The sequence below is a fragment of the Poecilia reticulata genome, chromosome 17 (assembly GCF_904066995.2).
Source record: "Poecilia reticulata chromosome 17, P_reticulata-male-v2, whole genome shotgun sequence".
In the NCBI taxonomy this organism is placed as follows: Eukaryota; Metazoa; Chordata; class Actinopteri; order Cyprinodontiformes; family Poeciliidae; genus Poecilia; species Poecilia reticulata.
In genome coordinates this window covers 29109256-29132470 of record NC_088846.1, presented here as the reverse complement: position 1 = coordinate 29132470, position 23215 = coordinate 29109256, and the positions used below count along the sequence as shown (strand labels likewise).

At 41.7% G+C, this 23215-nt stretch overlaps 2 protein-coding genes across 2 annotated transcripts in view; one reads left to right on the top strand and one right to left on the bottom strand.

Annotated features, from left to right (window-relative positions):
* LOC103480012 (solute carrier organic anion transporter family member 5A1-like) overlaps nucleotides 1–23215 on the bottom strand; it is a 36852-nt gene that overhangs the window by 5881 nt on the left and 7756 nt on the right. Inside the window, exons 2-8 of the mRNA XM_081598175.1 lie at nucleotides 13277–13409; nucleotides 11495–11715; nucleotides 10237–10401; nucleotides 3913–4111; nucleotides 2678–2837; nucleotides 1171–1415; nucleotides 570–634 (exon numbers count right to left, since the gene is read on the bottom strand). Coding sequence (XP_081454301.1) covers nucleotides 570–634; nucleotides 1171–1415; nucleotides 2678–2837; nucleotides 3913–4111; nucleotides 10237–10401; nucleotides 11495–11715; nucleotides 13277–13409 — 1188 coding nt within the window. The remainder of the gene's footprint in view (nucleotides 1–569; nucleotides 635–1170; nucleotides 1416–2677; nucleotides 2838–3912; nucleotides 4112–10236; nucleotides 10402–11494; nucleotides 11716–13276; nucleotides 13410–23215) is intronic.
* Nucleotides 4106–6849, top strand: LOC145547940 (uncharacterized). The gene is made up of 3 exons (XM_081598162.1): nucleotides 4106–4192; nucleotides 5340–6284; nucleotides 6346–6849. Exons 2-3 carry the CDS (start codon nucleotides 5418–5420, stop codon nucleotides 6847–6849), a joined length of 1371 nt encoding a protein of 456 aa, XP_081454288.1. The 5' UTR covers nucleotides 4106–4192; nucleotides 5340–5417.

The window sequence follows — 23215 nt, the reverse complement described above, 5'->3', positions numbered from 1 at the left end:
CCGTTTTCTTGATAAAATGTTATGCCACTATGATGAAGTGGTTTAAAAGGTGGTTTATTTCGCAAGAGAGTCACATGATCGACAACCAAATGTTACCACTGGTGCAAACCACGAAGAAGAAGAAAACAGGAAGTGGTTGGATAATCATAGCATGCTTGTTTTTAAAGTCTTATCAGATGATAAAACTTATTCATGTGTGATTTTACCTCTTACTTATTTCACAGAAACGCCGCAATTGCAAAACTGTGTTTTTTCGCCATCAGAGGAATATTGACAAAGTTCTGCAAACATCTTTAAAGCAAAAGCAGCTTTAAATAAAAAAAGCTTCTGTAAATAAAAAGATCATTTATTTAAATCTTTGTATAACTGCCTGGCTTTTTTCTTAAATAAAAAATATCAAAGAATCATCTACAATTTAATTTTACAGAAAAAGGAAGCAGACTAAAATAACCTTTTTAAGCATTTTGAATCGATTCAGGATTTCCAGGACAAAGAATTGTTTTATTTAGTGAAGAGAAAACAGAACCAAAGTTTAACCAACAACAAAACACCGAGTTGTTTCTGCTCACCAAGAGTCCTGAGGAGAACAAACTGCATCCCCAAAGCGAACGGCCGCTCCTGCTCTGCAACAGACCTGCAGCACAAAACACAAAAACGCTCAGAAATGTAAAGATTAAGAGAAAAAACAAGAAGCACAGCTGCAAAAACACACAATCTTACCAGTTCTAGTTCCACTGTCACGTTATGTCACTTATTTTTCCATATTATATGTGAATAATTTGACAGTGAAACTAGTATTTTTTTCAATCGGTATTAAGGAATTACTGACTTAAGTCAAGCTCCTGTATCTCGCTGAAGAGTTACGTGTAAGTTAGTTTTTTCTAAGCCATTTGCACGAGAAACTAGACAAAAATACTTGGTAAATTTTGTGTTTTTTGCAGTTTACTGCTATACTTCAGTCCCTTTTAAGGTGGTGGTTCCCACACTTTTTCCTTCCAAGTAACTTTCCTTTAACATAGATGGAAGTTGATGTTTTTTGAAACCCCAAAGTTTTTTCGTTACGACCCCCTAGTGGCTACAAATGGTACAAAGCTTCAGCGTATTTCATTGTAAAGTTCTTAGGTCAACTCTTGATCTAGAGATAACCAAGAAGAAGAGAAAGCGAATTACCTGAGGGTGACGATGATGGCGGAGGGCTGGGCGCAGGCAGTGATGAGCGTGACGATGAAGAGGAAGATGAGGAAGGGGATGAGGGTGTTGCAGGTTCGGTCGCACTTCCCGGAAACGGCGTAGCCGTTCTCGTTCAGGTAGGTTTTGACGATGACGAGCTGCAGCTGGTTGCTGCCCTGACCGCCGGACGACGGCGTTATGACCTGGCGGCTCTGGACGCAGGCGCAGTCCGAATAGTTCCTGATCTGAACGACACAACGACACATCTGGAGGTTCAGATATCATGAGGAAAACAAGACTGACGAGGTGTGGAGGAAGACACACAATCTGATGGTGGGGATAAATGTGGCATTCATGTTGGGTTGACCAACCCGTTATGTTTCCTTGGAATCCAAATAATCTGCTGCTGGCCACGCCCCCAAACTCAACTTTACACTCATGAAAATGGCTGAAAACAGATGCGCAATTATACAATCATACATCTCTGAAAAGCAGAAGTGGAGCCTCCTGCACAACCAACAATGCAGCAAGTGGTTTCTGGATGGAAAGTCAACAACAAAACTCTTTTTCTTTTCCAGCATCCATTGTAGCATACAACGGTAAAACCAGAAGACCAAACATCGTGGGGCTCGGCTGCGGTTGCTAGGTAACAGGCTGGACTTTGCTGCGGTTGCTAGGTAACAGGCTGAACTTTGCTGCGGTTGTTAGGCATCGGGTTGTAATAATACATTCCTAAGGTTTTTGAAATGGCTCATTTTCCAGACACCAAAAAAACATGAACATATTGCCAAAAACCAGCTGTGTTTTTTTAAGCACTTGGTTTGATTTTGGAAGAAGTTTTTTCTTTATTTATTTCGAATATCATAGAAGTATAAAATCACACATTAACAAGGAATGCAAAAGACATATTTTTGTACTACAGAACAATTTTGCATAATAAGTGTCTTTTAATGGGTAATCTGAGCGGCTCTTTCTCCAGGGTGTCGTAATTAGCAGATAAACTGCTAGACATCAGAACTGGTTTTGAAATGGATAAATCAGGCTAAAGTTAATTTTCTGGAATACTTTATCTAATCCCTGACCAGTTTCCAGGAAACAAAAGTATTTATCTGGTGATTTCTATAAACCCTATAAAGTCTGCCAATAAGATCGATCAAATATCCAGTCAGAATGAAGACAGAAGCTTTTAGATGACATGAAACGCATGTTTTCTAGGAGACATTTAACAAAATATTAATTCTAAAGGGGCGAATGCTAATATTTTAGTTTTTCTGTATAATTTTGACAACATTCTGCAACCAGTTCCTATTGTTAAAATGATTGCATATGTTTTATAATCATTCCTGTCCATTTTCCAGGAATTGTCATTTTAAGTGCGTATTCTGTAAATAAAAAGAAACTTTTCTGCATTTCTGACATAGCTTTTGACTCGTCTTTTTGAATTTCCATGTTTCTAAGGTTTGCTGCTGAAATATTAATAGTAAAACATCTTTTGCATGTTTCTTACCCCGTTTGTGTCGTTGGCCACGCTGCCACAGCCGGCCAGGCAGGGGTTAAAGTACGTGATCCCGTCGGAGCCGCAGACCGGCGCGTACTCGTGAATTTTACACCCACAGTTCACGTTGCAACCTCCTGTCAGGTTCCTCTGAGTCATGGTGAGCGTCGGCCTGCAGGGAGGAAAACACACTCAGAGGCGAGACGAGTAACAGGCGACATGAGCAGGATGCAGCAAGAAACACGTGAATTAGTGACGATTGAGCATGGAGAAAGAAGGGAGGAGAAAGAAAAGATGAAGGGAGAAAGGCAGGATGATGGAGGAAGAAACACGTGAAAAGACGCGGCAGCGATCCAGAGCGCGTCTGTCCCAAGCTGTCCTTGGACTCTCTCCATCTGAGTCATGTAATCTCCCCGAGAGACGCTGCGTCCAAACAGAAAACGCCTCCGTTTACGGACTCATTATGCTGCATCTCCGCTCCGATCTGCAGACTCCACGAATTTACAGATGAGCTGATAGCAAAATGGACCCGGGGGCCAAACTGGATTAGATTAAAACCTTTCAGAGTTTCTGCTTACCGGTGGAGATGAGAAGAGGCGAGGGGGGGTGGGGGGGGGGGGTACCTGCAAAAAGCTGTTTAAAATGTCTGCAGGCTGCATTTAGAAACCAGTGCAGAACTATTTCTGACTGTCTGACGACGTAGCTTCAAATTAAAATCTACAATCTTTTTAATCCAAATTTAAATAAAAAAATACCCCCCTCACTTTTTCCTTAAAAATAAGATTTAAATGACAAAAATATCTGAAGAAAAATGATGTTTTCACTTAAAACTGAGACTTTTTAAAAATCAACACTAAGGAATAATTGACTCAAAACAAGCTCCTTTATCTTGCTGAAACGTTTCTTATAAGTTGGTTTTGTCTTAAGATATTTGCACTAGAAACTAGATAAAAATTACTTGGAATGATTTTGCAGTGTGTAATTACTGTTAGTCCTCAATTAGATTGGCTGAACACAAGTGCATGCCACACCTTTCAGATTTCTTTATCAGGAAAACATTTTACAAACAAATGATGATGTTGGTAGGCCACATAGACTTTTTTGTTGAATTATTTTAATTAATAACTGAATAAAATGATGCAACATGCAGGAAATTCTTGAACAGATTAAACATCAAAACCCCTGAAACGACTCCACATGTTTTAGCAACACCAACTCTCTCTCTCTCTCTCTCTCCTCCTCCTCACCCGGTGGTGTAGGGGATGTTGATTCCTCCGAGGTTGATGCTTTCGCAGCCCACGATGAAGAGCGTGGAGAAGCAGAGCAGCGACACGCCGCTGCAGATCATCGCCAGCTTGGCCGACTCCCGAGCGCCCAGCTTCAGCTTCTTAATGATGTAGCCGCCCAGCACGATGCCCACGCCGGCGCTGGGCACGATGATCACACCTGGGGGACAAAACCGTACCAGAGCATCAGAAGACTGGGCCGCCGCCTGCAGGGCCTAATGATGCATCTAAAGAGAGTCCAGTGAGTTTTTCACTTACAAAATAATGGAGCAGAAACAAGGAACAAGTCAGGCAACTTAAAAATATCCAGAACTAGATACATTTTTGTGCAAATAAATTATTTTCCTTAGCTGTTTAGCTCAATGAAAACTGAAAACCTGCAGCAGACGCACCATGCTAATAACAGACCAACAACACTGTGGAGCAAATTCACAAAGGTCGCTTAATGTTTGCACACCAGAGTCTGTGCATCTGCTGAATTCCTAATTGGATTGATGTGTTTAGTGCAAAGTGCATTGTTAATCTGATGCACAAACGTAAACACAGCAGGTAGGATGAGCAAAATGTGGTAGAAATGTAGGAACTTTGCATTAGTTTGTGGATTCTGCAGTCAGAGATATTTTTAGGGAAACTGATGGACAACAGAAGTGTCCTTTAGTTTTTGCTTTAGTGCTCCAAAAGTCACTTTGGAGCATAAAATGCAACATATAAGCTTTGAAACAGTCCAGAATGTCTAAGAATTGCTAAAAAGCCAAAGAAAAGAGAGTAAAATGGAGAATAAATCAGTCATTTCTGATTTTACTACACAGGAAATGTTTCTGGATAGTAAAACCAAGGCTCTGTTTGTCCAGGAAGGAAAACAGAAACAATGTATTTATCTAAATTAAATTCAAACAAAGGCGCAGTAATCCTGTTTACAAGCAGAACTTTCACCGTTTCTACATTAATCTGACAGGAAGTGACCATCTTAAACGTAAATGTGGTCTTTCTGGGCAGTTTGATAGTTTTTTATGGAGCCATAAAGTTTGTTCAAAAGAAACACCTTGAAAAAGAAAAAAAGTTTGAATAAAAAAACATTTGAAACTGAAAAATCTGCTCAAAAATGCTTTTTGGATTCAAGATTGTTTTTCAGTTTCAGATAATTATTATATTTTTTTCGGTTCTAAACGTTTTTTTCAGTTTCAGGTGGTTTCTGTCAAAACTTTGCGTTTTTCTTTACAAGAAATATGTTTGTTGAGCATTTACTTTTATTATTGCATGAGCTTTATTTTTTTATTACCATCTGGTTTTATTTTGGACAAACCAGCTTTGATCTAAGAGCTTTGATCCATTTTCCCATTAATGTCTGTCAAGTTCAACTTTTCCCAGCTGCTTTTGTTTTTTCGCAGTCATCAGTTTGCCCTAAACAATGAGCAGCAGTAGAGAGAGCTGAGCATCCCAGCCGCAGCCGCCGCCTCCAGGCAGCCATGCATCACCATGGCAGCACACAGCGAGTGGGAGGCCATGCAGGACGGCGAGCCTGGAGCCCAGGCAGAAACCAGGCAGAAACCGTGCAGGACGGGGAGCCTGGAGCCCAGGCAGAAACCAGGCAGGACGGGGAGCCTGGAGCCCAGGCAGAAACCGTGCAGGACGGCGAGCCTGGAGCCCAGGCAGAAACCAGGCAGGACGGGGAGCCTGGAGCCCAGGCAGAAACCGTGCAGGACGGGGAGCCTGGAGCCCAGGCAGAAACCGTGCAGGACGGGGAGCCTGGAGCCCAGGCAGAAACCGTGCAGGACGGGGAGCCTGGAGCCCAGGCAGAAACCGTGCAGGACGGGGAGCCTGGAGCCCAGGCAGAAACCAGGCAGGACGGGGAGCCTGGAGCCCAGGCAGAAACCAGGCAGGACGGGGAGCCTGGAGCCCAGGCAGAAACCGTGCAGGACGGGGAGCCTGGAGCCCAGGCAGAAACCAGGCAGGACGGGGAGCCTGGAGCCCAGGCAGAAACCATGCAGGACGGGGAGCCTGGAGCCCAGGCAGAAACCAGGCAGGACGGGGAGCCTGGAGCCCAGGCAGAAACCAGGCAGGACGGGGAGCCTGGAGCCCAGGCAGAAACCGTGCAGGACGGGGAGCCTGGAGCCCAGGCAGAAACCGTGCAGGACGGGGAGCCTGGAGCCCAGGCAGAAACCGTGCAGGACGGCGAGCCTGGAGCCCAGGCAGAAACCGTGCAGGACGGGGAGCCTGGAGCCCAGGCAGAAACCAGGCAGGACGGGGAGCCTGGAGCCCAGGCAGAAACCGTGCAGGACGGGGAGCCTGGAGCCCAGGCAGAAACCATGCAGGACGGGGAGCCTGGAGCCCAGGCAGGACGGGGAGCCTGGAGCCCAGGCAGAAACCGTGCAGGACGGGGAGCCTGGAGCCCAGGCAGAAACCGTGCAGGACGGGGAGCCTGGAGCCCAGGCAGAAACCAGGCAGGACGGGGAGCCTGGAGCCCAGGCAGAAACCAGGCAGGACGGGGAGCCTGGAGCCCAGGCAGAAACCAGGCAGGACGGGGAGCCTGGAGCCCAGGCAGAAACCAGGCAGGACGGGGAGCCTGGAGCCCAGGCAGAAACCAGGCAGGACGGGGAGCCTGGAGCCCAGGCAGAAACCAGGCAGGACGGGGAGCCTGGAGCCCAGGCAGAAACCAGGCAGGACGGGGAGCCTGGAGCCCAGGCAGAAACCAGGCAGGACGGGGAGCCTGGAGCCCAGGCAGAAACCAGGCAGGACGGGGAGCCTGGAGCCCAGGCAGAAACCAGGCAGGACGGGGAGCCTGGAGCCCAGGCAGAAACCAGGCAGGACGGGGAGCCTGGAGCCCAGGCAGAAACCGTGCCGCCTCCCAGCTTCTTCCCTACATGCATCAAATCCCAACAGCCTCTGTTAGTAAACTAATAATATGTTTAAAGATGACCATAAATTAAATACATGTCAAAAACACAAATTTGATCAAGTATTTTTGGTCTAGTTTCTAGTGCAGATACACTTGAAATAAGATAAAAACTAACTAAAATATAGCTTTTCAGCCAGCTATAGGAAAATAATTAAGAATTATTTCACTCATATGGAAAAAATGCAAGATAAATAATCTGCCAATGAAGCTAGTACTTTTTCATCAGCATTAAGGAATTACTGATTTAAAACTAGTTCCTATATTTTGCTGAAATAAGACAAATTAGTTTTGTCTTATTTTTAGTTTATAAAGATATTTGCTCTAGAAACTTGTTACATTATCTTGTAACTCTGACAAGATAACAGTTTTATGAGTTTTTAGTGACGGTCTATGTGGCTAACATTACAAATGCCTGGCGGTGTGAAGCATGTCTGGTCAAAACAGATAAATATCTGCGTCATTAATCCTCCAGTGAATTAAAAACCTCAGCAGAAAAACAGAAAAGCTGAACACAGCCTCCAGCTTCCGTCACACAGTTTACGATAAACACCAAGCAGGAGATTTTAGCTAAAGGAGCGACTGAGAACAGTTCTCTGCCTTCACAGTACTAACATTCTAACATGACAAATAAAGTGCTTATAAATGCCTATTTTAATAGTTGAAGCACAAAATGTACCGTAATGTGCATCAACACACAGCAGAAACCGTCGTAGCGCAACCAACCACAGAAGCTAACACCCACGGTCTTCCTTATTTCGAACTTCAGGGCTCAGCCAATCAGCATCAAGGGAAATGAATGCTGCTCTTGGATTGGCTGCTTTTACAAATGCCAGCCAATAGCGTCTCCAGTAGCATTGAAACTTGGTTTGCTGGAACTAACAATTATTTTAGTTGTCGATAAATTGGATAACGGGCCATTTAACCATTTAAGCCTTTTTTTAAAATAAAATATTTTAAATACATGAAATATGCAAATAAACAAACAATTCAGCTCATTTTATTGTCTAAAATGAAATAGCACAACATTCCTTTAATGTACACTTGATTATTCGCATATTGATTATTTTTGGATGAACTGATTAATAATTGGATAGTAAAAGGTGCTTATAAAATGAAATAACAGACTAAATCAAAGATGCTTTACAATGCTTAGTAGGAGATTAAGTGTCTACAGAATTTCAACCAGCTAACGCTAAAACGATGCCATTTAAGGAGTTCTAGATACATTTAGATACTTTTTTAAATCTAATATGCAAATATGTCTGGTTTATGTACAGCTTTGGCTTAATTACTTCAACAGTATACGAATCAGGTGCAAAAAATACATAATATATGTATTTCCTCCATTAAAGTTTGGGTTTTTTGAAAACATTCAGCTCAACATTACTATACAGCAATTACAGATTGCTACTTGTTTGGGGATTTTTAGAAATCTGTACCAAAAGAAATGCGTTAAAATGGAGGGTTAGGTGGAACGTTTCAGGACAGCAGAGCTTTTTAGACGTAAAAGCAGCTCTCTGGGTCGGACTTGACTCTGATGGGCATAAAGTGGGAATCAAAATGTCTGTGTCTGAGTGGCAGATTAAATCACGACTTCACAGCCCACTCCTGGTCCAGCTGAGACGGTTATGCAACCAAACACTTAAAGATCTCAGATAACAGAAGCTTCCCAAGGCGTGACTTCCTGGAGACTCAGCCAGGAATCTTTCAGAAACCTTTAACTTCATGACATTCATGAACTTCATGAAGAGTTCCAGCGACTGACATGCTTCACTTTAACCTCCTTTAAAAATGGATGCTCCACGTTTTATCCCTAAAAACAAAACCACTCTGAGCATTATTTGGATTTAAGAACAGATGTTTGACAAACTGGAACAGGAAAAAGTCACCAGCTGCATGTTGGGTTAGCCGTTAGCTGGAAAATACACCGAAACGAAGCCTAAAGCTTCATTTAGTGATGCTTCACTATTTCACAACATTAGAAAAAAACACGTCTTCATGAGCTCCACGCTAATGATGCCCTATTTTCTTTCCTAACTTGTAATTTTCCACATTTGATTATGGTTTAACTAAAGATTTAATGCTGCTGACCAACACTTATGAACTCTTCAGATTCAATATGTTGGGATATTTTTAATTTATCGGCATTAATTAACATCAGTGTTTTAACATTTTGGTCTGACAGGTAAAACTGGTGTTTAAAATAACTTGTGTTTATTTTTATCTTGGTTCTGGAGGAGGATTGGTCATGTGGTCAAACATAAAAGTATTAAATATACACATTTGTTATAGAAATATTATTCAAAAGTCAAAATATTTCAAGATTAAAGTCATAATATTACGAGAAAAAAGTCATATTATAATTTAATTATTGTAATATTTTGATTCAATTTGCATAGTATTATGACTTTAATCTCAAAATATTATGACTTAATTCTTGTATTACTTCCCCTTTATTCTTGCATGACTTTATTCTCAAAATATTTTGAATTTGTCTTAATTTTGATTTTATTGTCATGATTTTATTTTTGTAATATTATGACTTTATTCTTGTATTATTTTGACTTTCTACGACTCTATTCTCAAAATATAACAACTTTATTCTCATATTATTTTAGCTTTATTTATGCAATTTTATTTTTTATGCTTTCTTAGTATGGCCCTAATTCTCAGCGGTACCTATTCCTGCAATCATGCAGGTAAACTGAGTTTAAACTTATAATGTGTAAGAAGTTGTAACAGTATAAATGCTGATTTAACTGCATGTTTCAGTGCATATCTGTGTTTGTGTGTGTGTGGAGGTTTTATGAATGTTTGGAGAGCAGTCCTGCAGCTCCGTCTCCTCGGTGCTCGCCTCCACTTGGAGACCAGCAGTTTCTTTCTTATTATTAATGCAGGCTTGCAGCCCTGGACGTCTCTGCAGAGCAGCTGAGATGAACTGAGCGGAGCAGCTGAGATGAACTGAGCAGAGCAGCTGAGATGAACTGAGCAGAGCAGCTGAGATGAACTGAGTAGAGCAGCTGAGATGAACTGAGCAGAGCAGCTGAGATGAACTGAGCAGAGCAGCTGAGATGAACTGAGCAGAGCAGCTGAGATGAACTGAGCAGAGCAGCTGAGATGAACTGAGCAGAGCAGCTGAGATGAACTGAGCAGAGCAGCTGAGATGAACTGAGCAGAGCAGCTGAGATGAACTGAGCAGAGCAGCTGAGATGAACTGAGCAGAGCAGCTGAGATGAACTGAGCAGAGCAGCTGAGATGAACTGAGCAGAGCAGCTGAGATGAACTGAGCAGAGCAGGGTGTCGTCCCGCCCCGCTGTCTGCATCTCCTCTCTAGACGTTAAATAAAGAAACGTTTCCGCTCTCATGAACGTTTCTGTTCTCCAGCTCACCGGTGTAGATGCTGGCGTTGGAGGCCGGGATCCCGAACTGCGACTCGATGAACTTGGGGATGAAGGTGATGAAGGCGGTGACGATGGCGCTCTCGGCTGTGTAGGACAGGCTGACGAAGAGGAAGGTCACGTTGCTGAGGATCCTCACCGCAGCTTTGGGAAGATCTGCAAGACGACGGAGGGACGAGAAGAAAAAGTCTGGTTTACTTAAAAATCATCTGCAGGAAAAAAAAAGAAACGTTCTGCAGGAGGAAATCTGCAAAGCATCAAGGATATTGATTTTATTATGACATCTGTTTCATATCAAATTAAAACTGGTTCTCTGTTTGTTCCCAATCTAATTCTTCCACAAAGAACAATTTACCCCACAGTAAAAATCAAGCACTTTCAAGGTAAGTTTTCAAACTTTTCCAGCACCAAACTTTGGAGATAAAATCAATATAGGAATTAAAAAAAGACAAGATATGTGACATTATTCATTTCGGTTATTAATCATGTTTTGTGAGAGTTTTCTACATTTTGTAGCAAGGAAACGGAAAATAAAACAAAACAACATTTTACTTCACACACCTGACCGGAACGAGATCTAAACACTAACTTAGCAAAACCTCTCCTAATTTCATTAACATTGTTTTATGTAACATATAATCTGATCTTTATTTCAGTTAAACAGATCAATAAGTAATTGAACCATTAGAAATATTAAATATTTATTATGTTGAAACAACCCAAAGATTTTGCTTAAAAAGGTAAATGACCTTCCTGCTCAAATTAAATATACAAAGAAATATCTAAAAAAATATATTTCTTGCAAAGTTTTCTGGCATTTAGCAAATTGAAATAATCTTGGTAATTGTAATTAACCTAAAACACTAAATGTTAGTAAGATTTAACTTCAGATAGTGATTCAAAAAGTGTGTTTGCATATTTTTCCTAGAAAAATGAAAATATCTGGTTTCAACTGTACATAATGTTTCCACTATTTAATCAAACTTTAGATTACACTTCATTACAAAACTGTGCAGCTTGAATATCAAAACCTTGAAAACACCAATTTGAACCTGAAGTATTTTGAAGGATTGAATCTATGAACTAAAGCTACAAACAAAGAAACTCTTATTTCTTTCAACTAATAGAGAAACAAACATTAAAGAATCTAAATCTGAACTCTGAACCACTAGTTTCTGTCTTAATACTTTGCATCGCAGCAGAAACTGTTTGCTCCTGAGACAGAAGAAAGATGGCGGCCGGCTGGTACCTTTGATGTCCTTCCCGAAGCCCATGGACGAGGTGACCGTCTGGTGTTTGCTGTTGTTGCTCTTCTCCTTCAGCACGTCGTCGTCGCTGGACATGTCGTCCAGGCTCAGCTTTTTCCTCCTCTTCTTCTTCTTGTGCCGCGGAGGGAGCTTCTTGGGGAAGGTGAACATGGGGAATATGACCAGCAGCATGGCGACGGCGCACAGCAGGAACCCGCTCCACCTGGAGACGGGAACCGAATCAGTTTTCCAAACCAGAAACGTTTTCTCTATGGTGTCAGATCACATTTAATAAACATTCACATCATTTTTAAATTGTGAGGCGCTCCAATCAAAAAAGAAACAGACGACGATTCATGATATTAGACACTGACGTTGTACGAGAATAAAGTTGAAATACATTTAAAAAGTTGTAATATTATGAGAATTTTGATAAAGCTATTATTTTCTCATAATATAATTTTATTCTGATAGAAGTTTATTCTCATAATTTTATTTTTTTTTTTATGTCGTAAAAAACTCTGTGCATAAAAATAATTTTCTGTGACAAAACAACACAAAGTGGTGCAGAAATGTGAAAATGTTATCAGAAACATTTAGTGCCGTTTGCTGCAAGGTGAAAAATGAGACTTTTGCTTGTAACGTGATAAAATGCAAAGAAGTTTACGGGGTACGAATACTTTTGCGAGACACTGCGAATATAAAATATTTGAGTCGCAATAATTTGGCTCCAACATTTTTAAAACACCTCAGATTAACATTTTGAATCTCGAGTGGGAGCAGATTTAGCAGGAACATTACCAACATGTTCCAGTTTGTTTTCATTTACAGAAGCAACGGGAGATCAGGAAACACACACACACACACACACACACACTCACTCCGCCACCCCAGGTGTGAAGCGACTAGCCTCGACTGATCAGATCCCTCAGAGACACGAGGCGGGAACAGAGGCGAACTGGATGCTATTGGCCGTAAATGAGCCGATCCGTTCACAAACACCCGTCCTGCCTTCATCGGCTGTAATTCATGCAGGAAGCCCGACGGCCGCTTCCTGCTGAGTCACCGGCCACGCAAGCGGAGAGACGGCGGCTTTGCTAGCAGCTCTGAACATCTGAATCATCAGCAGCGGCATGTTCAGAGAGACGACAGAACGATTTATACAACGCATCATAACGGAAAGTTCAGGATGATTAGAGCTTCAGAAAAAGAAAAGAAACAAGAAAACGTTCAATTCGAATGGATGGATGGATGGATGGATGGATGGATGGATGGATGGATGGATGGATGGATGGATGGATGGATGGATGGATGGATGGATGGATGGATGGATGGATGGATGGATGGATGGATGGATGGATGGATGGAGTTTTGCTTATTTTTTAACTTAAATCTCCAGTTAATCAGTAAAATAAAATGAAGATGGGATCAAATTAAATCCCAGGGCCTGTAAAACATGTTTACTAACGTAAATAAATCCTAAAATCTCCAGTCTGACTTTGGCCAGACTTTATGTTTTTCTTTAACTGAATCATGTTTTGTAAACATCGTACTTTATATGTAACTCGTCCTTTAATCTCAGGTGACTTTTATAAATATTTTGGGACTTTTATGAATGTGAACAACATATTCATAAAAGTTATTTTCTGAAGTTATTTTTATCTTTTTCGGTAAGTACATGGCTCTAGCGGTCAGGGGAAGCTTCCTCGTAAATCCAGCCCAGTAAGCATGTTTCCTGCTGTCACCTTTGACCTCCTCCCAACAGAGCGGCTAATTGGTCTCACCAGTTGCCGATGAAGCGCGGGTCGCTCTGGTCGATGTTCACCACGGTCTTTGGGTCGACGTAAAACCCGATCAGGACTCCGCCCAGCAGGTAACCGGCCGCCGGGCCCAGAGCTCCCATCACATACATGATGGCTGCAAGCAGAAACACGTAAAAATTTAATTATTACATTTTTCATCGCCACTAGGGGGCAGAGACAAACACCAACACGCATTTATTACGTTTACTGCCACTAGGGGGCAGAAACAAACACCAACACACATTTATTACATTTACTGCCACAAGGGGGCAGAAACAAACACAAACACGCATTTATTACGTTTATTGCCACAAGGGGGCAGAAACAAACACAAACACGCATTTATTACCATATGCTTGTATTAATAAAATAATATTTAAACACACAAATGTTATCTTTAAGGTGCTGCCTGTGTGTCTTGAGTCTAAAGGGCCACAGAAAAAGCTGCGGCGGGCCGGATTTGGCCCCTGGACCATTTTCTGCATCTTATGTGTGAAAACATCAGTTTCTTCCTCTGAGAACTACAGAGAATGACCTTTGACATCAATTTGCTCATGAACTCAGTGACATTTGCTAATTTTTTTAGGATTTATGGAACAATTCACACCACAACTACTGAAACAATAAGAGCCGTGAGTACCGGTCATGTGTGCAGATCATATGACGGAGCAATATGGGCCCGGCTGGAGGCTGGGAGTTAAGATTTCTCCAATTAGAGGGAATTACAGCGGATAAATCCCTGGCTCCGGTTGAAAGCAAACACAAAAATGTGATGGCGTGACTTAAAACTCAAAGCTGGGCCAGGCACAGAACCAGACTGAGGCTTAGCTAACCGGTCCAGTAAACCCACTGGGAGCAGTGGGTTCACCGGTGATGGTCCACTTTCAATAATGGTTTTATTTCTGACTATGAAGGTATTGTACGGTAAATCAGCTTTTACTTATTAAAGTTATTGTGCTGTGTAAAACATGAATTGTTTGGTTTTGTATTTTACAAACTGGAGAAATGCAGTTGAAGTTTTTTCGTATTTCTTTTCTATTGGTGCCACAGTGAGGATAGAACCAGACATGCACTCACTGAAAACATGTTTAAAGATTTTTGACAACAAATAATCAAATGTAAAGTTTTTGTAAAAGTTTTCCTCTCCAGGATGATCCTGAAGACGAGTTAATCTCATTTAGTCCCACCTTTTAAACTAAGTTTAGAAACCATTTTACAGCCCAAGAAGTGATTCATTTTATATTTCATGACAAAAATTGAAATATTATAGATAAATGATAAGTTGGCACATCTTAAATGATGAAATAGTGTTTTAAAAAGTCAGAAATCAGATTTACGCTCCATGTTAACTAAACAGACTTCATGCATTACTTAAAGAAAAGAAAGCAAATCAACATGTTTGTCAACACTAAGAGGAGAAATTATTCAGCAGATCCTGCAAAGTATTTAATTTATCCATCAAAGAAGCAGCTTTGAGTTTTCAACTTAAAACTGTGAAAATATCCCAGACAGTCCAAGAGAATCAGAACCGAACTGCTTCCTGGTCCGCCTCCATCCCCTGACAGACAAGCGAAGCTCAGGATGATAAAACATGCGGCCTGCGCTGACGGACGGCTCGGCCTTCAGCAACATGGAGGATAATCCTGGACGGGGGAGCAAGGGGAAACCCTGCGCCGACCTCCAGCCGCGTTACGCAACGAGCTGCAGAGCATCGGGTCGGATCAGACAGAACCAGGCTGACAGAAACGTGAAGACAGACAAACGGCCAGAACGGGGAACGTGATAAATAATCCGGACAGCCTAAAGACGGCAAGCGATGCAGTATTTTCTGTCCTTGTAATAAAACATCCGAATGAAAACGGTTTTTTACTGCTGCAGCAGTACAGATAAATAATCCTGCAAATCGCTTTGAAGGGAATAAATTACGCACTGATTCTGTAATAATTCTGCTGCTTTTAATGTTGATGTGTATTTATTTATTGGCACAAACAAAAATTAGTGAGAAAAATCAATCATAAACAAGAAGCTTTATGTTCTAAAAACACCATAAATGAAAGATTTTAATCAATTTCTTGCATTTTAAATATGCAGGAGCTTCAACACAGCAACAGTTACATGCAGCTCTTTACCACAGGCTCATTTATTTAGTTTATTCTAATGTTGAGGTAAGCATGAAGGTCAGGCTGCAAAAAAAATTTAAAAATAGCAGCAGTACAGAGTTCTGTGAAGCCAAAATAAAATAAAAATACACATGCACACATTTCTGAAAAACAAAACCTCTGCAGGTTTTTTATAGTCGCCTGATTCTGTCACACATTCCCCCCAAAAAATCAGTTTTCACAAAATAAAAAGGACAAAAAAAAACTAACTTACTGTCATGTGTTCTGGATTTACACCACAAATTATACATTTTATTTCCTTTGCATGACTTTAAATTTTTTCTATGGTTTAAATCACATTTCAAAGTTAAAATTACTCAAGTAAATGTAACTGAGTAACTGTAACTAGTTACTATCCAACTCTGATGAGCGTATAAATCCTCGGTTGCAGCCGATATTCAGCCTCATCGTTCCCTGGTTTTCAGCCTCATCGTTCCCTGGTTTTCAGCCTCATCGTTCCCTGATATTCAGCCTCATCGTTCCCTGGTTTTCAGCCTCATCGTTCCCTGATATTCAGCCTCATCGTTCCCTGATATTCAGCCTCATCGTTCCCTGATTTTCAGGCTCATCGTTCCCTGATTTTCAATCTCATCGTTCCCTGGTTTTCATCCTCATCGTTCCCTGATTTTCAGGCTCATCGTTCCCTGATTTTCAATCTCATCGTTCCCTGATTTTCAGCCTCATCGTTCCCTGATTTTCAGCCTCATCGTTCCCTGATTTTCAGCCTCATCGTTCCCTGATATTCAGCCTCATCATTCCCTGATATTCAGCCTCATCGTTCCCTGATATTCAGCCTCATCGTTCCCTGATTTTCAGCCTCATCGTTCCCTGATATTCAGCCTCATCGTTCCCTGATTTTCAGCCTCATTGTTCCCTGATTTTCAGCCTCATCGTTCCCTGATATTCAGCCTCATTGTTCCCTGATATTCAGCCTCATCGTTCCCTGATTTTCAGCCTCATCGTTCCCTGGTTTTCAGCCTCATCGTTCCCTGATATTCAGCCTCATCGTTCCCTGATTTTCAGTCTCATCGTTCCCTGATTTTCAGCCTCATCGTTCCCTGATTTTCAGCCTCATCATTCCCTGATTTTCAGCCTCATTGTTCCCTGATTTTCAGCCTCATTGTTCCCTGATATTCAGCCTCATTGTTCCCTGATATTCAGCCTCATCGTTCCCTGATTTTCAGCCTCATCGTTCCCTGATATTCAGCCTCATCGTTCCCTGATATTCAGCCTCATCGTTCCCTGATATTCAGCCTCATCGTTCCCTGGTTTTCAGCCTCATCGTTCCCTGATATTCAGCCTCATCGTTCCCTGATATTCAGCCTCATCGTTCCCTGGTTTTCAGCCTCATCGTTCCCTGGTTTTCAGCCTCATCGTTCCCTGGTTTTCAGCCTCATCGTTCCCTGATATTCAGCCTCATTGTTCCCTGATATTCAGCCTCATCATTCCCTGATATTCAGCGTCATCGTTCCCTGATATTCAGCCTCATCGTTCCCTGGTTTTCAGCCTCATCGTTCCCTGATATTCAGCCTCATCGTTCCCTGGTTTTCAGCCTCATCGTTCCCTGGTTTTCAGCCTCATCGTTCCCTGGTTTTCAGCCTCATCGTTCCCTGATATTCAGCCTCATTGTTCCCTGATATTCAGCCTCATCGTTCCCTGGTTTTCAGCCTCATCGTTCCCTGATATTCAGCCTCATCGTTCCCTGATATTCAGCGTCATCGTTCCCTGGTTTTCAGCCTCATCGTTCCCTGATATTCAGCCTCATCGTTCCCTGATATTCAGCCTCATCATTCCCTGGTTTTCAGTCTCATCGTTCCCTGGTTTTCAGTCTCATCGTTCCCTGATATTCAGCCTCATCGTTCCCTGATATTCAGCCTCATCGTTCCCTGATATTCAGCCTCATCATTCCCTGGTTTTAAGTCTCATCGTTCCCTGGTTTTCAGCCTCATCGTTCCCTGGTTTTCAGCCTCATCGTTCCCTGGTTTTCAGCCTCATCGTTCCCTGGTTTTCAGCCTCATCGTTCCCTGATATTCAGCCTCATCGTTCCCTGATATTCAGCCTCATCGTTCCCTGATATTCAGCCTCATCATTCCCTGGTTTTCAGCCTCATCGTTCCCTGGTTTTCAGCCTCATCGTTCCCTGGTTTTCAGCCTCATCGTTCCCTGGTTTTCAGCCTCATCGTTCCCTGGTTTTCAGCCTCATCATTCCCTGGTTTTCAGCCTCATCATTCCCGTCCATCACAGCCAACAGGTCTCTGGTTCCTCCAGCACCGCCTCCCCTCTGCAGCCCGGCCATCCCCTCGTTGTTCAGAAACTTCCATGATGGAGTCATTTATGTTGAAATGTGGTAGCAGGGAATCGGACCGGAACCTAATCATCTCTCTTTGAATCTATGTAGGTCAACAGCAGCCACAATCAAAAAACTGGAGCGTGACCCGATTACAGGTCAGCAGAGAGGATCCGGTTTGCTGACACCACCGTCAGAGCTGGGCAGTAACTAGTTACATTTGCTCAGTTACATTTACTTGAGTAACTTTTTTGGGAAAAAGATGTATTTCTGCTCTTACTTGAGTAAAACTTCTGGATTTTCTTCCCACTGAATGAGAAACAAACATGTTTTAACCAGAAATTCACCAGAATCACACCTGCAGTTTTTGTTAAAGTTTCATAAGATGTTTGTTGAAAGAAACGTTTCCATTTCCAATACAACCAAAACAAACGTGCTAGCCTAGCGCTAGTGGGAGAAATGGCTTGTGGTCTTTTACCAACAGCAAGAGAGAAATCCAACAACCGATAAATGATGCTACTCCACTCGTCTTTACAGCTCATGAAGAAGGAAGTTGCGCTCAGTGTCATTTTTGTTATTATTTGATTCACTAGTTCTTCATGCAGCGCCCCCACAGGTTCGGAGGGAAACAGGTTTTTCAAATTGTTTTACTGGTTTGATTCAGAGCAGAGAGAACCACAGCAGCTAAAAATGTAACAAATGTTGGAATTTTGGTTCCCAACCAAACTGAGTCTATCAGAAGTAAAAACAACCATAAACTTCACACCAACAGCTAGATGCTAGAGACCCAGCAGGAAGTTGATCCCAAACACATCAAAACAAAACATTTTTTGCACAAAACTGTAAATATTTAAACTGAATAAACAATACATTTAATGTGATTAAATGTATTGTTTGGGGTTTTATAGGAGCCAAACGTGGCCAATAACAACATCCTCCACTTGTGTTAGTCTTACTGCAGCAAAATTGCTTTGCCATTTTCTCTTCTGCACCGAGAAAAAATGTATATATATTTATCCTTTAGTTCAGTTTTCCGACTCCTCTGCTTATTTTCCCAGGACCATAAGCTTCAGAGGTTAAACAGTCTGACATAACAGCTTTGCATCCAAACTATAATCTCCTCCTCAAACACATAAATATAACCTCCTCATCGCCGCATCCAGAGGCTGAAGTTACAAAGTGTATCTGAACATGCTTCCTGTTATACAACAGGTAGATTCGGTCCCATCTGGTCGGATCTGGTTTGAGTCGGCGCTGCGGTGTGACTCATGTTTCCAGGCTGGAGAAACCAGCTGCTGGCTGAATGCAGGTACAAAACGATGCAACCTTCTGCTGGAGACTGAGTCCACTCCAAACCCATTCAATAAAATATTTCTGAGAAGGCCGTTTTTATCACCAAGTGAAACATTATCTACATTACACAAAGGTGCATGTTGGAAAGCCTTTATTTCTATTAATTATGATTAATTTTAGCTTACGGTTAATGAGAACATGGCATTTAAAATTAGAATATTAGATCAGATTTTTTTTTTTTTAATATGGGTTTGTTTAATACTTTTTTATTATTCGATTTATTATTATAAATAAAATTACTCTATTTTAATTCACTGAATGTGACTTTATGTCATAAGACTCAGAAGGAATGACTGGAATAAAAACCAGTTTTTTTCTTTTTTAAGGAAAAAGCGAAGGAAAAAATATAGTTTTGATTGTTCATATTTAAATGTTTCAGATCATCAGTTTTGAAAACAGACAAACAGAAACTGAGTAAAACAAAAAATCTATTTTTAAATGTATTTTAAAATGAAGGAAACAATCAAACCAAAACATTCACCATGAAGTTCAGCTGGTTTTCAGCAGAAACAAACCTTCATTTCCCCACCAGCAGCCAGCTGACTCCATGGTGTTTTCTTCAAAAATGGTTCTGTGCTTTATGGTCAGAACCGTCACACCTCATGGGTCGGGGCCAAAATGGCAACATTTCCAGCTGCTGCGGCTCTTTATTATTATCTTTCATTTATTTATTTATTTTCCCTATATATTTATTTATTTAAATTTGGCTGAAATGGCTTTCCATACTTTCTCACTGCTCTGAATAAAAGCAACCAAATCCTTTGAAAAATCTGTTCCCCTCCTCGCCTGTGGGGGCGCTGCACCAAGAACCACTGGAAGACTCTAAATACCTAAAATAAAAATAAAACAACAAATAAAATTAATTATAAAGTCTCTGTGAACAAAACTGTCCTACAAAAAAAGACTGAAGGTTTGTGTCATCCAGTTTTTGGTAGAAAGAGAGAATGAGAAAAACAATAAATCATGTAAATGGAAATTATTGAGTTTGTTCTAATTTATTAGATTGATTTTTTTGCTTATTGTAATAAATTTCAGCCACAAAAGTACCACAAAATGTTGTGATAAATTAAGGCCCAAATCGGCTACATTAAGGACAGACATTTATACGTCTTTATTGCGCCTCAGCATTAATCTAAACGGCTGCGTTTGGATCTTCATCCATTTAAAACTTCCTCTCCAGCAACATGCTGCGTTAGAGGATCCTTCAGAGAATCTGCTGATCCTGATTACTCGGTCCAATTAATCGGTGCATTCCTGTTCCCTAAAATGATTAAAGTCAGCGCTGCTGCTGCTGCTGCTGAGTTGCATCATGAAGGCGCGGAGAGCCTGGATCCTCTGGTGCCGGACGGCCACGACGCGGCCTGGACGCGCCCGAACCAGGGAATCCATGCAGCCTCAGCTGATCAGAAATGTAAAGCATCAGTTTAAACTACTGCGTGTTTGTTTGCCAAAGTCATTCAACAAGCTAAAAGCCTGTAAGCTTTCAATCGGCTAATGTTTCCCTGGCTGTTTGCCTCTGCGCTCGGGGTTATTTATGACACGCAGCCCTGAAGCAGCACTTTTTCCTACACAACAGTCGGGAGTAAACGCTGAGCGAGGAGCCATGCGGCTTTGTGGGCCGGGCCGGGCCGGAGGCCGCGCCGACCGGGTCGAGAGGGAAACGGGGGAACAGACAATGAAATGTTGACGGAGAAACGCTGACACAGCAGTCTGCGTCCAACTTCACCAACCAACCAGTTCACAACCCATCAGGACTCGTTTGAAGGGAAAACTGATGTTTTTAACCGACGTTGACTTTCCTGGCCAGTTTCTTGTTGCCAGGGGCAACAGCTGAACAATTTGTCTCAAACGTTGAAGTACAAAAGAAACCAGATCCGATATTTAAAAAGGATAATTTCCTGAATCGTAAATGTCATTTTCTGAGCTCTGCTCTCCAATATGCATTTGGCTGTGAATCCACAGAGCTGGTTTGGGTTGTTTCAGAAAGATGTTTACGAAGGTATAAGAGCCACTGAGGAGACAACAAAGGAGTACATTTCCACAAAAGAATGACATTTTTAGATTAAACTCAGAAATTTCCAAAGTTAATCTCAAATTTCTGAGATTTTTTCTCAAATATTTCCAACTTTGAAATACAGAAACGTCCCAAGTTTTTTAACATTTCTAAAATTGATTTCTACATTTTTGTTTTTCTTGCACATTCTATTCCATATTCTATTCTTGAAGTTTTTTCTACAATATTTCTGAGATTAATCTCAAACTTTCAGAGTTTTTACCTGCAATGTTTTGACTTTTGGAGCTCAGAAATGTCCTTGTTTTTTAAGATCACTCTCAAACTTTCTGGTGGAAATTTTGGCCATTTTCTATGACCCAAATATATAAACTAATGAAATTCTTCCTTCTAGGACAGACCCATGCACAGATTTTGTTATAGGCTGAAAGTACTAGATAGGCAAGAAATAAAACAGCCTGATTATCTGAAGCCATTAGAAGCTCTGAAAAACTGAAGTCCAACTGACTGAAGCTCTGCGTCCTGATGAAGCTGAAAACATGAAAACGATTCATGGCAGGAGAACCAGAACATGCACACAGCTGTTCGAGAGAAAAATGCTTCACTAAGCCTCCATTTTCCCATGCAAGTCCTTCCACACTGCAGGAACTTCATGGTTTATAACAAAAATTGAAGGAATTTCCTTTGCTTGCCAATTTATTACAACAGTTTGTGGTTCACTGTAATTAAGATAAACATAAATAATTTAAATTAAAGCCAACAGGAACTCAGGAAAATATAATTTTGTCAGATTAGTTCTTAACTATTTGGGTCCGGTGTTCTGATGATGAAAGACTTCTTGGTTTAGTGATGGATTCTCACTATTTAACTTCAAAATTAAGTGAGCATAAAGTGTTTCCATGTTGGCTGAAAACCATAATAAGAGCAGAAGGCACCGAATTACTTAACGTCCACCTGAGCAAGGAGGGGCTGAACATGAGGCCGAGTCACAAAGCTGCAGTGGTAAAAAGGCATATCAACGCATATTCACAGAAAGTTTAGTGGAAGGAAAAAGTGTGGTAAAAAAAGGAGATAAAGCACTAGGGATACACACAGCATGAGAGGATTGTGAAGTAAAGTCTATTTATGAAATTTAGGTGAGTTCCACAACATGTGGATTGTGGTCAGAACAGATTTAGAAGAATAAAATATAAATATAATTTATTGTCCCACAGTGGGGTTGCACAGTGGCGCAGTTGGTAGAGCTGTTGCCTTGCAGCAAGAAGGCTCTGGGTTCGATTCCCGGCCTGGGGTCTTTCTGCATGGAGTTTGCATGTTCTCCCTGTGTATGCATGGGTTTTCTCCGGGTACTCCGGTTTCCTCCCACAATCCAAAAACATGACTGTCAGGTTAATTGGTCTGTCTAAATTGCCCCTAGGTGTGTGTGTGTGTGTGTGCATGGTTGTGTGTCTCTGTGTTGCCCTGCGACAGACTGGCGACCTGTCCAGGGTGACCCCGCCTCTCGCCCAAAACGTTGGCTGGAGAGGCACCAGCACCCCTCCCGACCCCACTAAGGGACAAGGGTGCAAGAAAATGGATGGATGGATGGATGTCCCACAGTGGAGAACTTTCTGTGAAACAGCAGCAAAGCAATGACTCACAAAAAAACAGAATATAAAATATACGTAACAGCAGAATAAAGAATAAAAATACTGCACATACGGGAAAAATGTAAACATGAATACCAAATAAATAGTTCACTCCAGTACAGAGGAATGTAAAAAATGTACAGAATGGGCGTCTTTTTGGGCATTAAACTTGATTAGCTCAGAAACGCTTAACAATCTGATCTGAATGTAATTGGATGAGTCCATAAATAATCTGATTTTTAAGGAGCCGTGAGTGAAGCTGGTCGGCTGGACATGGAGGATCCTGGAAGCGCTGCTGTTCAGCCGGTTGGGTTAGATAACAGTTGCATTGTGGGTTATGGAGCCTGGGGGTTCTGTCGTGTAACTGCCCCACATCTCGGCTACACAGATGACACAGTGGCCCAGTGTTGGGGCAAACGACCCCCTAGGGAAACCGTGTTCCTACATGAGGATCCACCAGGAGGTCGGCTTCGTGAAACCTGAA

Bases quoted from the DNA above. Each gene is read 5' to 3' on its own strand.
- LOC145547940 (XM_081598162.1), top strand. From the start codon at position 5,418: ATGCATCACCATGGCAGCACACAGCGAGTGGGAGGCCATGCAGGACGG. The intron at 6,285-6,345 runs GCAGGACGGGGA...CCTGGAGCCCAG, and splicing joins ACGGGGAGCCTGGAGCCCAG to GCAGAAACCGTGCAGGACGG.